Raw genomic sequence first — 18,173 nt, 5'->3', positions numbered from 1 at the left:
CTGGGAATACGAATGTGTAAACACGTCGGCAAAATGGAATTTATGAGCCATGTCAATTCTGAGGTAAGCGCGTCGGCCGACACCGCCAAAGTCGCGATGCATCATCCGGGTGGCGACGTACCTGTCTTACTCTTGGCCTGCACGCTACCCACGACGGTCCCCTGCAAGACGTCCTCGGAAACCGCAAAGTAATACTGCGCCTGTTCAAACACGGGTGCCGCCACCGCGCCCGCCACCACGCTGATATTGACCTTGGCGTTCGCCAGGGAGGCCAGACCGCCGCCGTCCTGGGCAGAGATCACCATGGCGATGACCGAGTTGGCCTTGCCGTGGACGGAGCGTGAAAGAGAGATCACACCTGGGCAAACAAGAGCGCAAACAACGTGGAGTCGATTCGGATCTGGCGTGTACGTTAAAGGCCAGAATGTGGAAAATACGGCAAACCTGTGTCTTTGTTGAGGGTGAAGTAAGAAGAAGACCCCCCAGATACAGTTTTGTACGTAATCCGGCCATTCTCTCCCGAGTCTGGGTCGTAGGCGATCACTCGGACCACTGAGGTCCCGGGAGCGCTCTGCGAGCTGAGACTGACGGCGTAGCTCAGCGGATAGAAGGCGGGTCTGTTATCATTCACGTCCAGCACGTCTACCTTCACGTAGGCGAGTGTGCTCAGCCCCCCCTGTCCGAGAATCAAAAAGCTCCCTTGTTATTTCAGACCGTCATGTCGGATAAATCACCAAACACCCGCCGGCATTGCGAGTCGACCCTATTAATGGTGTCGAAATGAACCCCGGGGCAAAATAGTCTATGTATAGAATGACCTCGGAGAACAGTCCCAACAGATCAGATTGATAGCCCGGCCCGGGGGTGGGGGTGGGGGGGGGGCAAGAGGTCTTTTCCGCAGTCTGTTTCATGAAGGCTTTTTCATTTGCACCGAATACAATGCAGTCATTTCATTTGGACCAGGTGGCAAAAACAAAGGAGGCGGCCGTTCAAACCGATAAAATATTACCGGCTGACAGCGAAGGTATTTTGTCCCCCCCCCCCACCCCTCAACTAATCGTTTTAACATGGCCGTCGTTTTTCTTTCATTTTTCATTTTGTATTTTCACAGGCATAAATCCAGCGGGATGCTCACGTCCGCCGACTGGCCGCCACGTGACCCCCAAATGACAACACGCGGCACGTCGTCGTCGGCTTTACGGAACGCGTTCGTATGAAGCCTTGTTTTCAGAAAGGCGGATGCGGCTCACCCCGTCCACCGCAGTGACGGTGAAGTCGTAGCTGCTCTGGCCTTGGTCCCGGTCCAGCGCGCCGCGAGTGCAGATCACTCCGGTCTCCTTGTCGATGGTGAACCGGGAGTTCATGGCACTGTTGGGGCCCGAACTCAGCGAGTAGGTGATGGAGCCAAAGGAACCGCCGTCTTCATCCGTTGCCATCACCTAAGGAGAAGACATGAAAGAAAAAAACAAACCACAGGTGTTTGAATAATCGTCATTCCAAATGTCGGAAGCGAAGCAGACCAGATCGAAGGATATACGATAGTCGAGCGAAAATATGGTCGCAGGTGCTGTTTGAGAGCATCTTTGGACTCTTTCTATTTTGTTTATCTGAGCCAAGCGGACCCTCTGGCAGGATGTGGGCTCTGAGGGAAAACCAAAGAGGATGACTTCTCCAGGAACCGGGAAGGATGCCAGCGCGCGATGGGGGAAAAAAACTGCCTGCTCCGGGAATGGCGTCTGTCTACAAAGGACAGTGACGGCGGCGGTGGCGGCGGCGTACCACACAGTTCGCTTGAGTGTGGCGCCTTCTACCCTGTAATGTTCCCCCCTTGTGGTGCGGTTTTAATAAAAGTGCGCTATCTACAGATGGCTGGAACCCACCAGAGTCGTAAAAGTAGCTCACCAGCCGTCAGCCACCAGAGTCATTTACCGCGGCATCTCCAGAGATGCAAGATGGGGACCTCTGGGGACCGGCAGTGTATAATCATTTGCAAGTGTTGGCTGCGAATGGAGGCCTACTGCAACTAAATTATCACAGCGAGATTAAAGCCAACATGTTTATGATGAGGCGGCCCGGTAGTCCAGTGGTTAGCACGTGGGCTTCACAGTGCAGAGGTACCGGGTTCAATTCCAGCTCCGGCCTCCCTGTGTGGAGTTTGCATGTTCTCCCCGGGCCTGCGTGGGTTTTCTCCGGGTGATCCGGTTTCCTCCCACATTCCAAAAACATGCGTGGCAGGCTGATTGAACACTCTAAATTGTCCCTAGGTGTGAGTGTGGTTGCAAATGGTTGTTCGTTTCTGTGTGCCCTGCGATTGGCTGGCAACCGATTCAGGGTCCCCCCCGGCTACTGCCCGAAGACAGGGATAGGCTCCAGCACCCCCGCGACCCTAGTGAGGATCAAGCGGCTTGAAAGATGAATGAATGAATGAATGAATGAATGACTGTTTTTTTTGGTCCCGTAAATCGAAATTCATCATCGAAAGACCACTACTTTTTGGGAACCACCATCTCGTAAAATCACCAGTCGGGCCGATGTCTCCGCTTGAGTTTTTTTTTAGGGAGTTCTATCTTTTCGAATCTCAAGTGATCGGTTCTACCGTCGGTCAGTCGCTCGCGTTTGGACTCCAAAAGTCATAGCTTTCAACTACTCAACTTTCCAAACGCTCATCCAGCACGTGTTGAGTTTCAAAGACAAATACAAATGTTCGTCCATGAGAGCAGGAGTGTAAATGCTTGTCTGCTGGCATTCAGCCCTTTAAAGTTGAACAGGCAGGAGAACCTGTTTCTACAATGTCCAAACACCTGAATTGTCATCACAAGCATGGCCAAGGAAAATAAGGTTCATCATCCAAAAACCAGACTCATCATCCCGCCCCCGCCGCCCCCCCAAAAAAGAAGAAGTGAGTGTGAGTAAAATCATTCATTTGAGGCGATGAAGGCTTAAGGGGGGCGGTAGTCATTCAGGCTCCACTCTGATGTCGGAGCAGCAGATGGGAGGCGTGCATTGTAACTCCTTACGGCGGACGACTGGCGTGTAGGAGTGAGCGCGCCAGCCAAAGAGAAAAATAATAAACCGCACCAGGAAAGGGGAAACCGAGCGCCGTTGGAGTCAGCTACTCCATCTTTAACGCACACGCACAGGCTGGCTGGCGAGCGATGTAAGATTCAAACCGTTTCAGTGAAAGAAGTGAGCCTGAAGCATTTGGGTGCTTGTTTTTCTCGCCAGCTGTTTGGCAACGTAGGGAATTGGAGGAAGAGTTTCTGGTTGAAAACCGGGTCAAAATGATTAACAGCAGCTTGGTACAACTGAATGACGCCGCGTACAAATTTGTCATGGCAAATCCTCAAAATGATCCTTGAAATTTGGCCCCGGGGCCCGCCGTGATTAGATGGCATAGGCACAGAAAAAAATGCCTTTGCCAGAGTTTTTTTTTTTTGGTTTGTTTTTAGTTTAAATGCTAGCCTCTGAAAATACAAGTTTTTGGCTAAAAGCGAATTGCTTTTAAACAATAACAATGAAACACAAAAACTGTACTTACGAGTTGTCTGTGGCCCACCCAATTTGAGTCCGTGACCCCTTTTGGGTCACCAGTTGAGAATCGCCGGTCTAGGAAAACTGATCAGAGCGCATTTGGGCCAATTTAGCGAGCTGGCGTTTGTGAAATTCCGAAACTAAAGTGTCTATTTTTGAACCAAAATTTCGGATTTCCAGTCCAATTTCAAAGAAGCTTTTTCTTGCCCCCTCTTATGATAGACGTTATCAACCGAATTTCATATGCATCCATAAAAGTGGCGTCAGGGTTACAGCATTTATTTTTTCAAACTTCCCAGCAGTCGTCCTTGTGTGAGTTTTGTTCAAATTTTTTATATGCATCGGGTGCTCAGGCCCGAATAATAACAGATGAGCTCATTGTATTCGCTCTGATATTCAAGGAGACGCTACTTGTTTTCCAATTTGGCCGCTACCATCCCCATCCCCCAGCCCCTCTCCATCGTTCACCCATACGCCGCGTATCAAAACTCGATGCGACTGTTACTGTGGCACGGAACAGAAAATGCAGTGAAGAAATCCGAGCGGAGCAGCTAGAACGAAGCTTCTGCTGCTTCAGCTCAAAACTCAGTTCAGATGAGTTTGCGAAACCTCAAACCGTCGCAAAGTGTGCTGCAGATGCGTGAGGCACGTATGCGGGAATGAACTCGCAGATAACCCGCCGCAAATTTGCATAAGTCGCTACCACTTGGAGCCAAGTGCCCCAAAGCTATCATTTCCATTGGCGGCTTCGGCGGAGGCGTCTCCCCTGGCGGGCCAGGAGATCGGCACTTCCCACACGAGACGACGTGAGGTCGTATGCAAATGAAAAACCGGCATTGGAAAATTAGCCAAGCCGCAAACCATAAACCCAAAGGGACACGCAGAGCCCAATAAAACACAGCCGCGTTGGCTTCAAAACAAGCCTCGGAGAAAGTCTGAGGAGGAAAAATGAAGAACGCTCGCAGCTGAGCGACGATGTCACGACACAAGATCCTTTCCCTGCGAGTCTTGCTCCCTTCCCTGTAGCTTGTAGTGTGCCGTGGCACGAATATTCTGCAAAGCCTTGAGCAAGCCAAAGCGTTTTGCAAGAACAGAGACATTATACAGAGCAAACATACAATTGTTTACAATTACTTTGAGAAATGCTTTTAAAAGTGAGCTCGGGTCGCCGCTAATTCTGCAGTTGAACGGCTTTTCGAAATCTCGCAAATCTCGCTGTCTGCGAAGGCCGAGATTGTCTCTCACTGTCAAAAGGGAGTCTCCCAGACGACGCTCAGTCGAGACCACGAATTGGCAAAGTCGACGATTGAATGGCAACAAGATCATGGCCGAGTTTTGAGGCCAACAGATTTACGAAGTACGGAAACGGCTTCGGGGCGCGGCAAATCTAACAAAGGCGTGCGAACCGCTAAGCTAAAGTTAAACGTAAAAAATCAAAAGACCAGAAGTGATGTTTAGAGTAAACTTAACGGCTAGTCGGAAACTCGCTATCTGGTCAATTGGGGGCACCCGCTTCTAGCTAAGGCTGGCTAGCTAGCACGGCTAAACACTGTCCAGAGCTGCTCCTCTAAGTCACTATCCACGCCTCCCGAACACCGATAAAGCTACACTTCAAACGTTACAAGTCTCCTTATGACAAAAAAAAGGATGAGGAGTATTTATGTAACTAAGATAAGAAGCGATAACAGGACAAGACAAAGATAGGCATGCGAACCACTAAGCTAACGTTAAACGTAAAAAATCAAAAGACCAGAAGTGATGCTTAGAGTAAACTTAACGGCTAGTCGGAAACTCGCCATCTGGTCAATCGGGGGCACCAGCTTCTAGCTGAGGCCGGCTAGCTAGCACGGCTAAACACTGTCCAGAGCTGCTCCTCTAAGTCACTATCCACGCCTCCCGAACACCGATAAAGCTACACTTCAAACGTTACAAGTCTCCTAATGACAAAAAAAAGGATGAGGAGTATTTATGTAACTAAGATAAGAAGCGATAACAGGACAAGACAAAGATAGGCATGCGAACCGCTAAGCTAACATGAAATGTAGATGGTGTGAAACACCAGAAGTGGAAGCCGAGAGTCAACTTTCAGCAGTCCGTCTGTGATCAGGTGGAGGCTTGACTATGATCAGCAAGGTACATGCGTCGGTGTGGAGGGCAAAAAAGAAAAATCGCTACTACCCAAATGTCTCTGTCATGACGTCTCGATGCAGTACGGCTGTAGCGACACGAATAATAACAAAAGAATGTGGACCGCGTGCGAGCAAGTGAGCTGCGCTTTGTCTTTCTGTGAAGCGGCTCACTTTCCAAGCATTAGTGTCCGGTAGTTTCTAAGCTACGGCTGAGTAGGCAATTTATTGTGTTTTGTAAGCGGCGGTTAACTTGTGTGACAATTAAAAGAACCGATACTAAAAACAGTCCCAGGCCAGGGTTATTCATTTGGGGTGTTTTGTTTCACAAGGATGTCTTACATAGTTACTGGGCACATAAAGGCGTTAAAAACTCAAGGAAGCAGTCAATAAAGTTGGCGGAAATTACCAAAGGATAAGGGTGGTGGGGGGGGGGGGGGGGGGGAATCCCGCCGTACACTCCTCATGACTTGGTCATGTTGGCTTTGGGGAGGCCGATTTCCCCCCCAATCCTATGAAACAGTTTCCACTTCAAGGTGGAGAGGCATTACACAAGCCGTTATTATTTGGATTGGATGAAAAGTTCCAAAAGATTTGGGGAGCGATGTTGGATCAGCGGCAGCTCGAGGTTTTCTCACCGCACTCGGCGTCGGTGAGCGAGGCGCGATTGGAAGGCGTCTTATCAGGCGCCGTTCGCTCCTCGAGCCCCTTCGCTAAAACAAGCTGGAGAATCCAACGATAAGTGGGCCACACTGCGGTTCTCTCCCATCAGATTCCAGGAGACCGTCTGACGGTCCGCTAAAGAGAAGCAGATTCGCGCGCCTCGCGTGTATATTTATCTTCCGTATGCTAAAATTGATCAGGGAGCCTGACGCTCTTAGAAAAAAATTTTTAAAAACGCTGCTGGCCCATTTGGCCGACCTTGCTTTGCGGTCGGAGAGAACGTCAGGCCGAGCGACGTCATTATTAGCATCATTGCTCTCAAAAGTCAAAAGGATTTTCTTGCCTTTTGCAGTTTGAGCACCCACTTACGGGGATTTCAACCAGACCGCTACAAGTCTACTCTTTAGAGATGATCCTTATTTCGATTTTGAAGAATCGCTTTTTTATTTTTGGGACTCTTGGGAGCTGTTATAGACCGCGAGGAAAGAAAAATGCATCTGTTTAATCTGTCCCTGCGATCGGATTACAGCCAGTTGAAGGTGTGCCCCGCCTACGGTCCGAAGACGGACGGCTAGCCTCCGGTCCGCCCGCAACTCTCGTGAGGATGAGGTGAGCGCTTCAGGCAATGGATGGATCACGTCTTCCAGAACTTACCCGATATGCTACCTCAAACAATCCTCGTCTTACAACCCACGTTATTAGCTTGGCAACAGCAGAATATTTGATCAGAATCAGAATAATCTTTATTGGCCAAGTATGTAGAACACACAAGGAATTTGTCTGCGGTATAACACGCTGCACTAGTATCATCGTAAACAACAAAATCATTGAACCATTTTAGAGTAACCAGTAGTTTTGTAGTAGCATTTTGTGGTGCAAGAAGAGTGACTACGTCAGTGACTGTTTAAGGAGTTAATGACTAGAGGGAAGAAGCTGTTTAAGTGTCTACTGGATTTGGTGCGCATGGATCTGTAGCGTCTGCCTGAGGGGAGTGGCTGAAAAAGTTGGTGGGCAGGGTGCGGGGGATCCAGGAGGATTTTCCGTGCCCTTGTCTTGATTCTTGCAGTGTGCAAGTCCTCAAGAGTGGGTAGGGCGGTGCCAACGATTTTTTCTGCCGTCCTAACTGTCCGTTGAAGTCGGATTTTGTCCTTTTTTGTGGCGGCCCCAAACCAAACCGTGATGGAAGAACACAGGATTGATTCGATGACTGCCGTGTAGAACTGTCGTAGCACCTCCTGTGGCAGGCCATGCTTCCTCAGCAGCCTCAGGAAGTACATCCGCTGCCGGGCCCTTTTCAGGATGGAGATGGTGTTGACTTCTGGGGCTCCTGGATCGCATTGGATCGGATTCGTACTCGAGCGTGTGATGGAGTCAAGTGGACAACGCAAACGTACTTAGGTTACTTTGGCCTCGTTTTCCCAGGCTACCGTTCCTCTCGCCGAGCTACGCTGTGAAAATGACTACCCCGAAGCCCGTGAAAGCCAACAAAGTGAGAGCTGGCGGTTTTTAATCACGCTCCCCGACGATTCACCGGCGGCCCAGTCAAACAAATCCGTCTCGCGTCGCTCCACCGTGAAGGCCCGGCCGATCGGGAATCTAAATAGGCCGCAGAACGATGGAGCGCATATGTAAATGTTTGCCCGCCGGGAAATTATCGCAGTCATCAATCACCTTCCGAATGCAAAATGTCCCCTTCAACACGCAAATCAAAGTGCGAAAACCTGCAAACATCGGGGAGAGACGACGTCACGGCTCATCAGCGTCATGCAAAAGATGGACAGCAAACTCAAATGTGCAATAAAGTCAATCTTGCGCACGGTCACGGCTCAACCTCGCGCAGATGAGAACCGAGAGCCGATCCAAAAAACACCCCGTCTCCAAATGGCTCGGGGTTGAAATTTATGACGCTTTGCTTTTATCTCGCTTGGCTACCTGAACGCTGCAGCGCTTGGCCGCAAACCTCGAATGTGGTTTAAATCTGAACAGGCATAACTGTGGAAGGGTCCTTAAATCAATGACCATATATAAGGATGCAAAAAAAAAATAAAATAATGACTTTGGCGATGCATACTGTAAGCTACTTGACAAGGATGAGGTCATGAAGCGCCGCCTTCGTGGGCGAAAATTTTATAAACGCTCTTCCTGTTTTTATGGGTTCACATCGGCTCACCCGAGTCTAACACGAACGCTAAGATGGCAGGCGTACGATACATCCGATATTTTGAGACTCCCAACAATGAAAACACCCAGCTGATCCAGATCGCGCCAAATGGTGGCTCAAGGCGCAGCGCTTATGGCCGCCATGAACGCCAGCCAGCCAGCTGGTTTGGAGATTTTAGGCCCCACGCTGAATCGCCACCAGTGGTCAAAACCCCGAGTCGTCATCATCATCAAATATTATTTCCGTGACAGATTGAAAAGCCGGCCGAGCCTCGACTGCGCTAACTCCTACGCGAACAATTGCGGGTGGCGAACATGCCGATCGTTAAAAAGGTAAAGCGGGAAGTGCGGGTTGCAAAGAAATATGTCCAGTGGGCGGGCTGCGGGAATGCGGCCAGAAAAACGGCTTTGGGATTGGCACAGCTGGTGCAAAGCCCAGCCGCGGTTCCTGCCGCTGCCGCTGATGATGTGCGGGGAGCAGCTAAGGAGGACAAAATCCTCTTGCTGGGCACTCGGAAACGCTGAAGAAGCTCGGACAACGCGTCCAGCGCCTCGCCTCAACCGTCGACACCGTTTGGACCAACGCTTAGTACAATTCTGAACCGAGTTTCGAAGCAGTCGTACGGCTTGTGGTCGTCTCCGAAGGACTCTGCAATTTTGGGCCGGGCATACCACATTTGAGGACGCTTCAGAGGTTCTGACCGTCAAGAAACCACCGCAAGGGCCGGTTCCTCTCATATTTGGAGAGACCAAAAAGTCCAGAGGTGGCCAGCGGATTAAAATAAAACACACCATTTGAACGTTTTATAGTCTTTGAAGTATACATATCCCTACCGTGAGGGGGGAACCCCCCCCCCCTCCCCAAAAAAACGGTGGATTCTTGAGACATGCTATCATGGAACAGCTTTCAGTCTATTAGCTTTCATCTGGGAATTGTTAATAACCGTAGCAAATAACATGACCAAAGGGGCTCATACTGGAACTCTTTTTATGGTTTTGCTAGTCCCGACCAAAGTGCTTGGATGAACGCTCGGACCCAAAGAAAAGAGAGAGAGGAAAAAAAAAACCCAACAAGAAAAGCAGGTTTGGCCCGAGTCTAGCGTGCGGGTCACAAAAGAATCCGAACTGAAAGGAAGGGCGCCTTTGAACCCCTTGGAGTGAACAGTTTGACATCATCTCCTAATTTTTTTTTCCATTTGCATCGCTTCTTTTGTCCACGCTTTCGGTAATATTACGCAGACGCCGGAGAAAGTCACGCTTATTTACACTCTTGATAATTACAGAACAAAAACAGTCCGTGTGTGAATGCCCCGCTCGTCTTCCGACGTCCTTGCCTGACATGAGTGGAACAATTAACTCCAGATTTGTGGAGCGCAGGCTTTGTCCAGATGGCCGTTAAACTACGACTGCGCGGCCGAGAAGTGGCATAAAAACGTCAAGGTCGCTACCAATTTTCATCAAATCTCCTCGCAAGTATACGCTCCTGCGACGCTTGCCAAATCATCTCATCCAGTTCCCAACATCCCGAACGGGGCCGGGTCGGTTGCACAAAACGAGACTTGGACTCTAAAGCTATTGGGCGGGTGTTGGTCCCTAGGCCAAAGGCCTCCCCCGTGATGAGCTTGTCTTCCTTCATCGAGCGTGAAAAGAAAAATCCTGATGACGGGAGACGACTGGGCACTGGTTCCTAAGTCTAACATTAGCTTCCGCGTTTCATCTGCAGCGCGAGTGTAATGGAAGAGAGTTGGCCCGGGTTCGTTTATTGACGGACTTGGGCTACGTTGACCTGAGAAGGATAGGACCTAGCAAAGAGGCGCATGTCGCATCTCTGTGTTTTAGAGGTATGACCTCCATATGAGAGCGTTGTCAAAACGTTGCCTCAGGCTTGCAAAAACCTTTCAGAACACGACAACGGGTAGCAAAGGGATGGCCGGATGATTCTCAGGCGTGACGTCATCGCCTCTTTCCGCGTTATACATTCGGACTCTTGAGTCGTCGGAGTACAATGAGATACCTTCACAGGAATCCGGGGGTGCCAAAGCATTCTTTGAATGGAGCATTTAGTTTTTGACAAATTTTTGCGGGAGGTAAGGTGGCCGGTATTTTCTTAAACATTTATGAGACTTTCGAGTCAAACTGGAGTGTCTGTCTTTCATCCCGCCCTTCCATCTGGAAGGGATTAGTCATCAAACCGTTTACGGCGAGTAGGGTTTCAGAAAAAGGCCGAAAGAAAGAGCCGTGGAGGGAGAGATGTTGTGCAATCCCCCCCCCCCCCCCACACACACACAAAAAAAATGGCTAGGATGGGCAGGTAAACTACCATCCGAGACTGCTCGGGGATGCCATGCGATATTTCGGCGTTGAAATGATCTGGACAGGCTAATCAAGTCTAACGATGTTCCAAGAGTCATGACAAAGTCATCCCAGGGCGATATTCTGCGTCTACTCCCAAGAAATGCTAACGTGTTTCCGATCCTGCGGCCTTTATTTGCGATTCCAACGGATAATCCGAGTCAATACGATCTTAAAATATTGCGATGTTAGCTTCTCATCGAGAAAGGAAGCTTTTGGGAGTCGCTGTGAAAACAGATGCCTCAAATGAGACTCGTTCCGACGGACGATTCCGAAAAGGAAACACGGCTAAAGCCCCACCGGGTGCGCCGTCGTATTTGCGAGGCCTATTAACCCATCGGCCGCCTGGAAGGACGCGGCGCGCCTCGTTGTAAAGCGGCAAAGAGGCTCCTTGCCCGACACGTTTGCCTGTTTATTTTCCACGGGTCAAATAGGGAGACTCCGACCCGCGGTTATTTTCTTATGCCTGCTGATTGCCGCTGGGGCCGATGAAAAGAAAACAAAGAAAGAAAATTGCCAGTTCACAAATGATTTGGACGAAACAAGTCATTTTGAATCGTAATGAGTATTTAAAAACAACAAAGTCGCTCGGAGTGGTTGGACTTTAATCACGCGTGTCCAGTGGCTACCGTTGTCGAGCGAAAAAGCACATGGCTTTCGTTTCGAAATGCGAAAAAGTTTGGGTGAGCATGCCGTTGCGGGACATAGAAGCCTGCACCGGATGCACGGGGCCTTTCAACGTGTCGTTGGGAGATTTTGATGAGCAACAAAAGACCAGGCGAGACTTTTCAGCTATTCGGTCAGGACCGAAAACAAGGACCATTTTTTTGCCTTGCCTCCGTTAAGCTAACATTCCTAAACTACATATGACATGAGTGATCGTAGACCTGGAACCCTCCCGCCTAACCCCGAATCGTAATCCCAACCGCGGCCCTAAAACTAATGCTAACCCTTCCATAACGTGAACCTCGAAACTTAACCCTAGTCTGAACCAAAACTCCTGACCTTCACCCAACCCTAACCACGAACCAAAGAATTCTTTGGGTCAGCAAATGATCATCTTGACGCTGATTGGCCGTCGCCAACGAGGGAAGGACTGGGCCCGAAATACCGACGAAAACGTCGTGATGAACTGACGATCGGTGTTGATTCTGGAATGGTTCCTCGTGCGGGTGACACAATGATGACCTGGTGAGCATGTCCGCCTCGCAGTGCGGAGGTTCGATTCCGACTCCGGCCTACCCGTGCGGCGTTTGCATGTTCCTCCTCATGCCTGCGTGGCTTTTCTCCGGGTACTTCGGTTTCCTCCCATATTCCCAAAACACGCATGACAAGTTAATGTCATACCAATGTTCGTCAATGTGTGGTGCCCTGCGATTGGCTGGCGACCAATTCAGGGTGAACCCCCTTCCGCTTCCGAGTGCAGTCCTCTTATATGTACATGAACGGTTTTACTTTATAATTGACTGTGTTGTGCCTCGTTTGAATTTCGCTGGCTAATTAAGTGTAGGAAAGTCTTCCTTTTCCCCTCTCAAAGTGGGCTGAGGCAGGCTAAGGATCTCGCTAGGTGGGAAGCAGGGTGGTGGTGGGGGGGGGGGGTGACCTAAAATGAACCCTTCCTAGCATGCTGCGGCATTGATGTGGTCTCAGCTCAGCTTCCTCCAGAGTTTGCTGCGGGGGTGTGCTTGCTTCCATATTTGCCCACTCGGCATGGCATGCACGAACGCAGGACCCCATAACAACCCGGTTTCCAAAGATCCAAGCGCATGTTTGATGAGGTGAACGAAGATCATTCATCACCGTGGGGGGCGGGGGAGGGGGGGTACACTTATCGCAAAGCAGATCTCGCCGACCCAAGTCCGTGAAAGAATTCCGCAGAGTCACTCGCCAGCTACAGTACGCAACGTATCGGGGCCACACGGGGCTTTTGTTGCAAAACTTGAGGTCGGCGGGAGAAAGTGATGCTTTCGGTCAACTTTGACGACGCCAAATTTGCGGCGTGGCAAGAGCCCGAGTGCTCTGAAGCTCCTCGACGCTTAATTTACAGTGACAGTCTGGCCCTAATGAAACGGTAAGACTTCATCGCTCAAAACTTCACTCCTCTGACAGCAGCGATTGAGAAGAGATTTACACGGCATGCCGAGGAGGCTGATGGATTTGGATGTTTATTGCTACGCTGAAATTGCCGTTTCATTCTCAAATCCTGGAACACACACAAAAAATAATAATCAAAATAGACGGCCTGGGAAGCAGAAGAAGAGTATTGCATTATGAATAACTGGAGACTAAACTTTGCCCGTCTCATAAGACGTTTCCCCGCAAATAAACTCCAAACGAGAAGATGTTCTATATTTGCGGCAAGCGAAGCATGAGAATGTTTTACAATCAAACAAACGGCTATAAATTACGCATGAAATTACATCATAGTGGGGGTAGGGGGGGGGGGGGAACGGCGAGTGCGCTTGCCTCACAGTCGAGAGTCTGCGTTGGAAGCTTGCGTATTCTCCCCGTGATTGAAAGTGGTTTCTCCAACTGGCGTATTTTTACCAATTTTTTTCCCCATAATCCTGTTTCTTATGCAGTAGTGCCTCTACTTACAAAATTAATTGGTTCTGGTAGAATTTTCTGAATTAGGAAAATTCTGTAAGTCGAGACGCATTTTCCATGTAAAAGCCCTAATCCGTTCCAAGATGCAAAAAAATGCATCAAAATATGTAACAAACACATGTTACAATTAGATGATTGCACAATAAATGAGAGTTGTGCAAAATGTAAAAAAATTAATTATAGAGGAAAGAATAAAAATGATGGCCGTTTAAATTTTAACTGCATTCTCATTGGGGTTTTTTTTGTTGCCCTTTTTAGTTCATGTTCTCTCTCAGAAGTGTTTTTTTTAATCGCTTTTCTGGCGTTTTGTACAGAACTGATCCAAGGACGTTTGTTTTTGTCGGCTTTTAACAATCCTTCGGAAATGTCCGAGGCAAACATCGGCATCGTGAGCGATCGCATGTATTTTTTTTTTTTACCTTTCGTACTTTGAAATTTTTTTCGTAACGAGAGGCAATATTTTCGTAACTTGAACATTTCGTACGAAGAGACGTTCGTAAGTCGACCTACCACTTGTACTCGGGTGCGACTTACATCGTCACATTTTGGACGATGTCTTTTGTCATCATATCCCCTGCACAGCATTTGTACATCCTCACCCCCGTGTGAAGTTCCCCCCCCCCCCCCATATGGCTGCTCAAAGCTCACCGCTGGCGGCTACAGCTGCTCCATTTAGCGATGGGCTTGACAGACGCTGCTGCCGTGATGATGTAACTTGGAGAAAATCCAAGAGGCTGACGGCGGAGCCGGCCCGAGAATTCTGATGAACGACCCCGCACAATGGGAAGACCACTTCAAGGTTTGACTTTTAATAATCTTCATCTCTTGCATTGCAAAAAAGTCGACCCACCACGGATGAACCTTTAGCTTTAGCGAGCTAGTCCGTCCGCGGGGGAAACGAGGCAAGGGAGTGCAACGGAAGGTGGGGTTAAAGTGCGGGCATCAGGGGGGGTCACCCGATCCTACCGGAAGGGCGCACATAAACAGAGCCTGTCACTGACTCGTAAACAATGGCAAATAAATGAAGAGCGCTCAAGGATGATCCTGGAAAGTTCTTCCTTCCTGCAAGCGTCTGTTTAACTGTAGGTCACCGGGCAGTTTACGCGGCGACATTTTCAACTGAAAAGGGTGTCGTTTCGGGCCCTGTTTTGACATGACGGGAGTGTTTCGGAGCCTGAAAGTGCAAATATTTGAAAACAGGTCTCCAAAAGTTGGGCCAAAATGCTAAGGGGACGGGGTCTTCGCAGGACTTGACAGTTGCCAGTCCATGCGGCGTTTGGGTCGCAGTTGACTGACCTCAAATTTTTGACCACAGGAATCAAGACTCGTTTTGAAAAGTATCATTGAAAAATAAACGGAAGTAAAATGGCGATCGGATTCATCCATTCACCCATGATCCAGATACGAGACCAATCCGTTCCCCTTCCACAAGTTGCTTAAGTAATCATTCCACTTAACAAACAAAAGCATCTTCGTGAAAACACCTTGCGCTTGAACAAAGTCTTTTCCAGGAAGCACCGAGAATCATCGAGCCAACTTGCGCTAACTCAGCCACTTCCAAATTACACGATTGGGGTATTCGGCAACCTCACTGCGATTCATCAGATGATCTTCTTCCGAACCCTTAAAAGCTTCCCAAAAACTGGTTGTGCTTCCTTGACGGGCTATTTATTTAGCTTGAGGCTAAATATTTAAGTGATAGGCTAATTATATTTTATCTTGTATACATGTCGAGTTTTGCTCCAACTCGGCATGATTCATTTTAAACAATCTCGTCTCTGAGTATACATAAGGTAGTCGGCTTGTTTCTCAGACGCCCGGCCCGTAAACATCGCGTCGGACAAGAGATGGAAAAAGATGGCGGGACCAAAGTTGCTAATCCCCCTCCTCCCCCGATCGTAGATCCTGGCACACTTCATAGTCAATCCCCACGCCACAACAAATGAGGCCACTTATCTTGAGGGCGATTGTGCTAAATGAGGCTTGCGTGGGATGTTGTCTGCATGTGTCTGGACAGAAACGCGTTGCGCAGCTGGGCAAGGGAGCTCCTTCCGAGTGTAACGTGATGGTCAATGATAACGTTCATTTTCCACTTCCTTAGAGCGGTCTGATAAATTGAGATTTTCAAATGTCCTTGTATGATTCCGACGGTACGGTCGAACCTGGGTACAAGGTACCTCGAGGGACAAAAAGAATCTGTGCGTTACAACGGCCGGCCGTCGTCACCGCTTCGAATAAAATGGCCGCCAGCTACGATGGATAATACAGGATGAACATTTAGAGATGTAAAAATGTAAGACAGTGGAAACATTCATTCATTCATTCATTCATCTGCCGAACCGCTTGATTCTCACTAGGGTCGCGGGGGGTGCTGGAGCCTATCCCAGCTGTCTCCGGGCAGTAGGCTGGGGACACCCTGAATTGGTTGTCAGCCAATCACAGGGCACACAGAGACGAACAACCATCCACGCCCACACTCACACCTAGGGACAATTTAGAATGTTCAATCAGCCTGCCATGCATATTTTTGGAATGTGGGAGGAAACCGGAGCACCCGGAGAAAACCCACGCAGGCCCGGGGACATGCAAACTCAACACAGGGAGGCCGGAGCTGGAATCGAACCCGGTACCTCTGCACTGTGAAGCCGACGTGCTAACCACTGGACTACCGGGCCGCCCCAGTGGAAACATGTCATTTAGAAATACGTGTATATGAAGACAAAAGGATTTGATAAGACGTGAAACCAACAACTTGTAGCGTTCCTACGAAATCTCTGAAAACGTTCAGTTAGCTAATGCAAAGTGCCGCTGACAGTTCAGAACGCGCAGCGGCCCCAAGCCGCTTCCGGTCGTCTTTCAATCTGTTGGCCTCGAACTCTGCCGTGATTTTGTTGCCATTACGGATGATTGTCGAAATCGTCGACTTTGCCAACTCGGCGGAGTGCCGTCAAAAGCGAGAGACAATTTTAGCTATTCGCAGAGAGCAACATTTGCTACCGTTTACCACGCGTCTTTTTGGATCAAGTGCGCAGGACCACGCCGTGAGTCCGGAAGTACCACAATGTGCGAGTCCACAAGTAGCGAAGCTCAGCAACAGAGGCGGATCCCGCGCCGTTTATTTTGTTCATAAGCAAGGACGCGTCGGCAGCTAGCTTAACGCAGCTAGCTTCCCGCAGTTTTTTGTAACGACAGCCGTTTCACTATTTTGTGGGGGAAGATGGTCGTTATCATCACGTTTACATTATAAAGGTGTTCTTTGTCAGCCATATTGGCAATGGAAAATGACTGACGTGAAATGGGGAATCGTTTAGGGGTGAAAAGGTCAACGGGATACGTCGAAACGAGGTTGCACTGTCGCTGTTGGCGCGATGGTCTCCCACAACCTGCAAGGCTCTTTCGTTCTTCGATTTGTCAACTTGAAAAGATGGCTGTTTTTCATTAAACTGGAACCCGATCGTCCAAAAAGTCCAAATGCGTCATTAGATAATGCATTCCTTTCTTATTTGAGCGTAGGTAACTACAAGAGGGCCTCGCGCTACGGCAGCGCACTTCAACATGCAATTGGGGCCTTATCAGCGCTTGTTTTATTAACTCCTTGGAAGAGTCTCCCGGGGCAAATTGGACCCAGGAGTGGGCCGGGACGAAGAAGAGAATGACCTCAGAGGGGCGGGGGGGGGGGGGGGAGGGGGGGGGGGCTCCGGAGTTCATGTTGGTGGTCAGGTTCGCCCCTGTGATCCGCGGTTGTTCTTGGCCCATCGACGGCAGTAAATAAATATTATTCCAATGGTGGTTCATCACCAACCTGCTTTTTGCTTTGCTTGGCCTTTCACTTTGCAGGATGCATATTAGCTCATTCCAACCTGCACTCTCCATGACCCAGACAAAGCGCAGCCCCCCCCCCCCCTCCAGCCTCTCCCCAAATTTGACCTTTGAGATAATACCGTCCTGCGAAGCTACGCTTAATTCCTGCCAGTTGAAGAACTTGCTTTTTGGAATTTTGAGCAGGACACGTCATAGCCTAGACCCGAAGATGATCCTGTTCGGAGGCTCGAAGGGGGGGGGGGGGGGGGGGTTTGAATCAATCCCCCAAGGTCAGTGGTCGGCGCGGCTTTGAGCAAAAAAGCAAGACGGGCACATGGAAATGTGTTCAGGGTGGACACGGCAACATGCGAATTTCACGGAATGCGATGTCACATTTTTGTTGTCATTTTGCCTGTACGGAGTTCAAGAAAGACTCAAAATTGTCCGCGGGTGTCAAGGATGGGCTCGAGTTACCCGCAGCCCTGATAAGGGACGAACACGAAGAAAAGCGTCACCGGTTTGTCAACGGACTGCGACGCGAGTCACATTGCCGCTTTTTGCACTTGAATGCAAAAACTTGCAACTCGTCATTTCCCGAACCAGTGTAAGTCGATATCAAATGTTATCTTCCTGGAAGCATCCATCCGCCGATCCATGTTTCGTGTCCCTGAAGCACAATACCTTTCATTCATTCATTCATCTTCCGAGCCGCTTGATCCTCACTAGGGTCGCGGGGGGTGCTGGAGCCTATCCCAGCTGTCTTCGGGCAGCAGGCGGGGGACACCCTGAATCGGTTGCCAGCCAATCGCAGGGCACACAGAAACGAACAACCATTCGCACTCACACTCACACCTAGGGACAATTTAGAGCGTCCAAACAGCCTGCCATGCATGTTTTTGGAATGTGGGAGGAACCCGGAGCACCCGGAGAAAA

At 49.4% G+C, this 18,173-nt stretch overlaps 1 protein-coding gene across 1 annotated transcript in view; it reads right to left on the bottom strand.

Moving 5' to 3' along the window:
- Positions 1-18,173, bottom strand: part of LOC127608882 (protocadherin-16-like) — an 84,908-nt gene that overhangs the window by 19,689 nt on the left and 47,046 nt on the right. Inside the window, exons 3-5 of the mRNA XM_052078320.1 lie at positions 1,251-1,439; positions 445-676; positions 122-358 (exon numbers count right to left, since the gene is read on the bottom strand). Of these exons, the coding sequence (XP_051934280.1) occupies positions 122-358; positions 445-676; positions 1,251-1,439 (658 nt within the window). The remainder of the gene's footprint in view (positions 1-121; positions 359-444; positions 677-1,250; positions 1,440-18,173) is intronic.

Source organism: Hippocampus zosterae, chromosome 10 (genome assembly GCF_025434085.1).
Source record: "Hippocampus zosterae strain Florida chromosome 10, ASM2543408v3, whole genome shotgun sequence".
NCBI classification, from domain to species: Eukaryota; Metazoa; Chordata; class Actinopteri; order Syngnathiformes; family Syngnathidae; genus Hippocampus; species Hippocampus zosterae.
The sequence above is the reverse complement of the archived record's forward strand: the minus strand, read 5'-3'. Positions and strand labels throughout refer to the sequence as shown.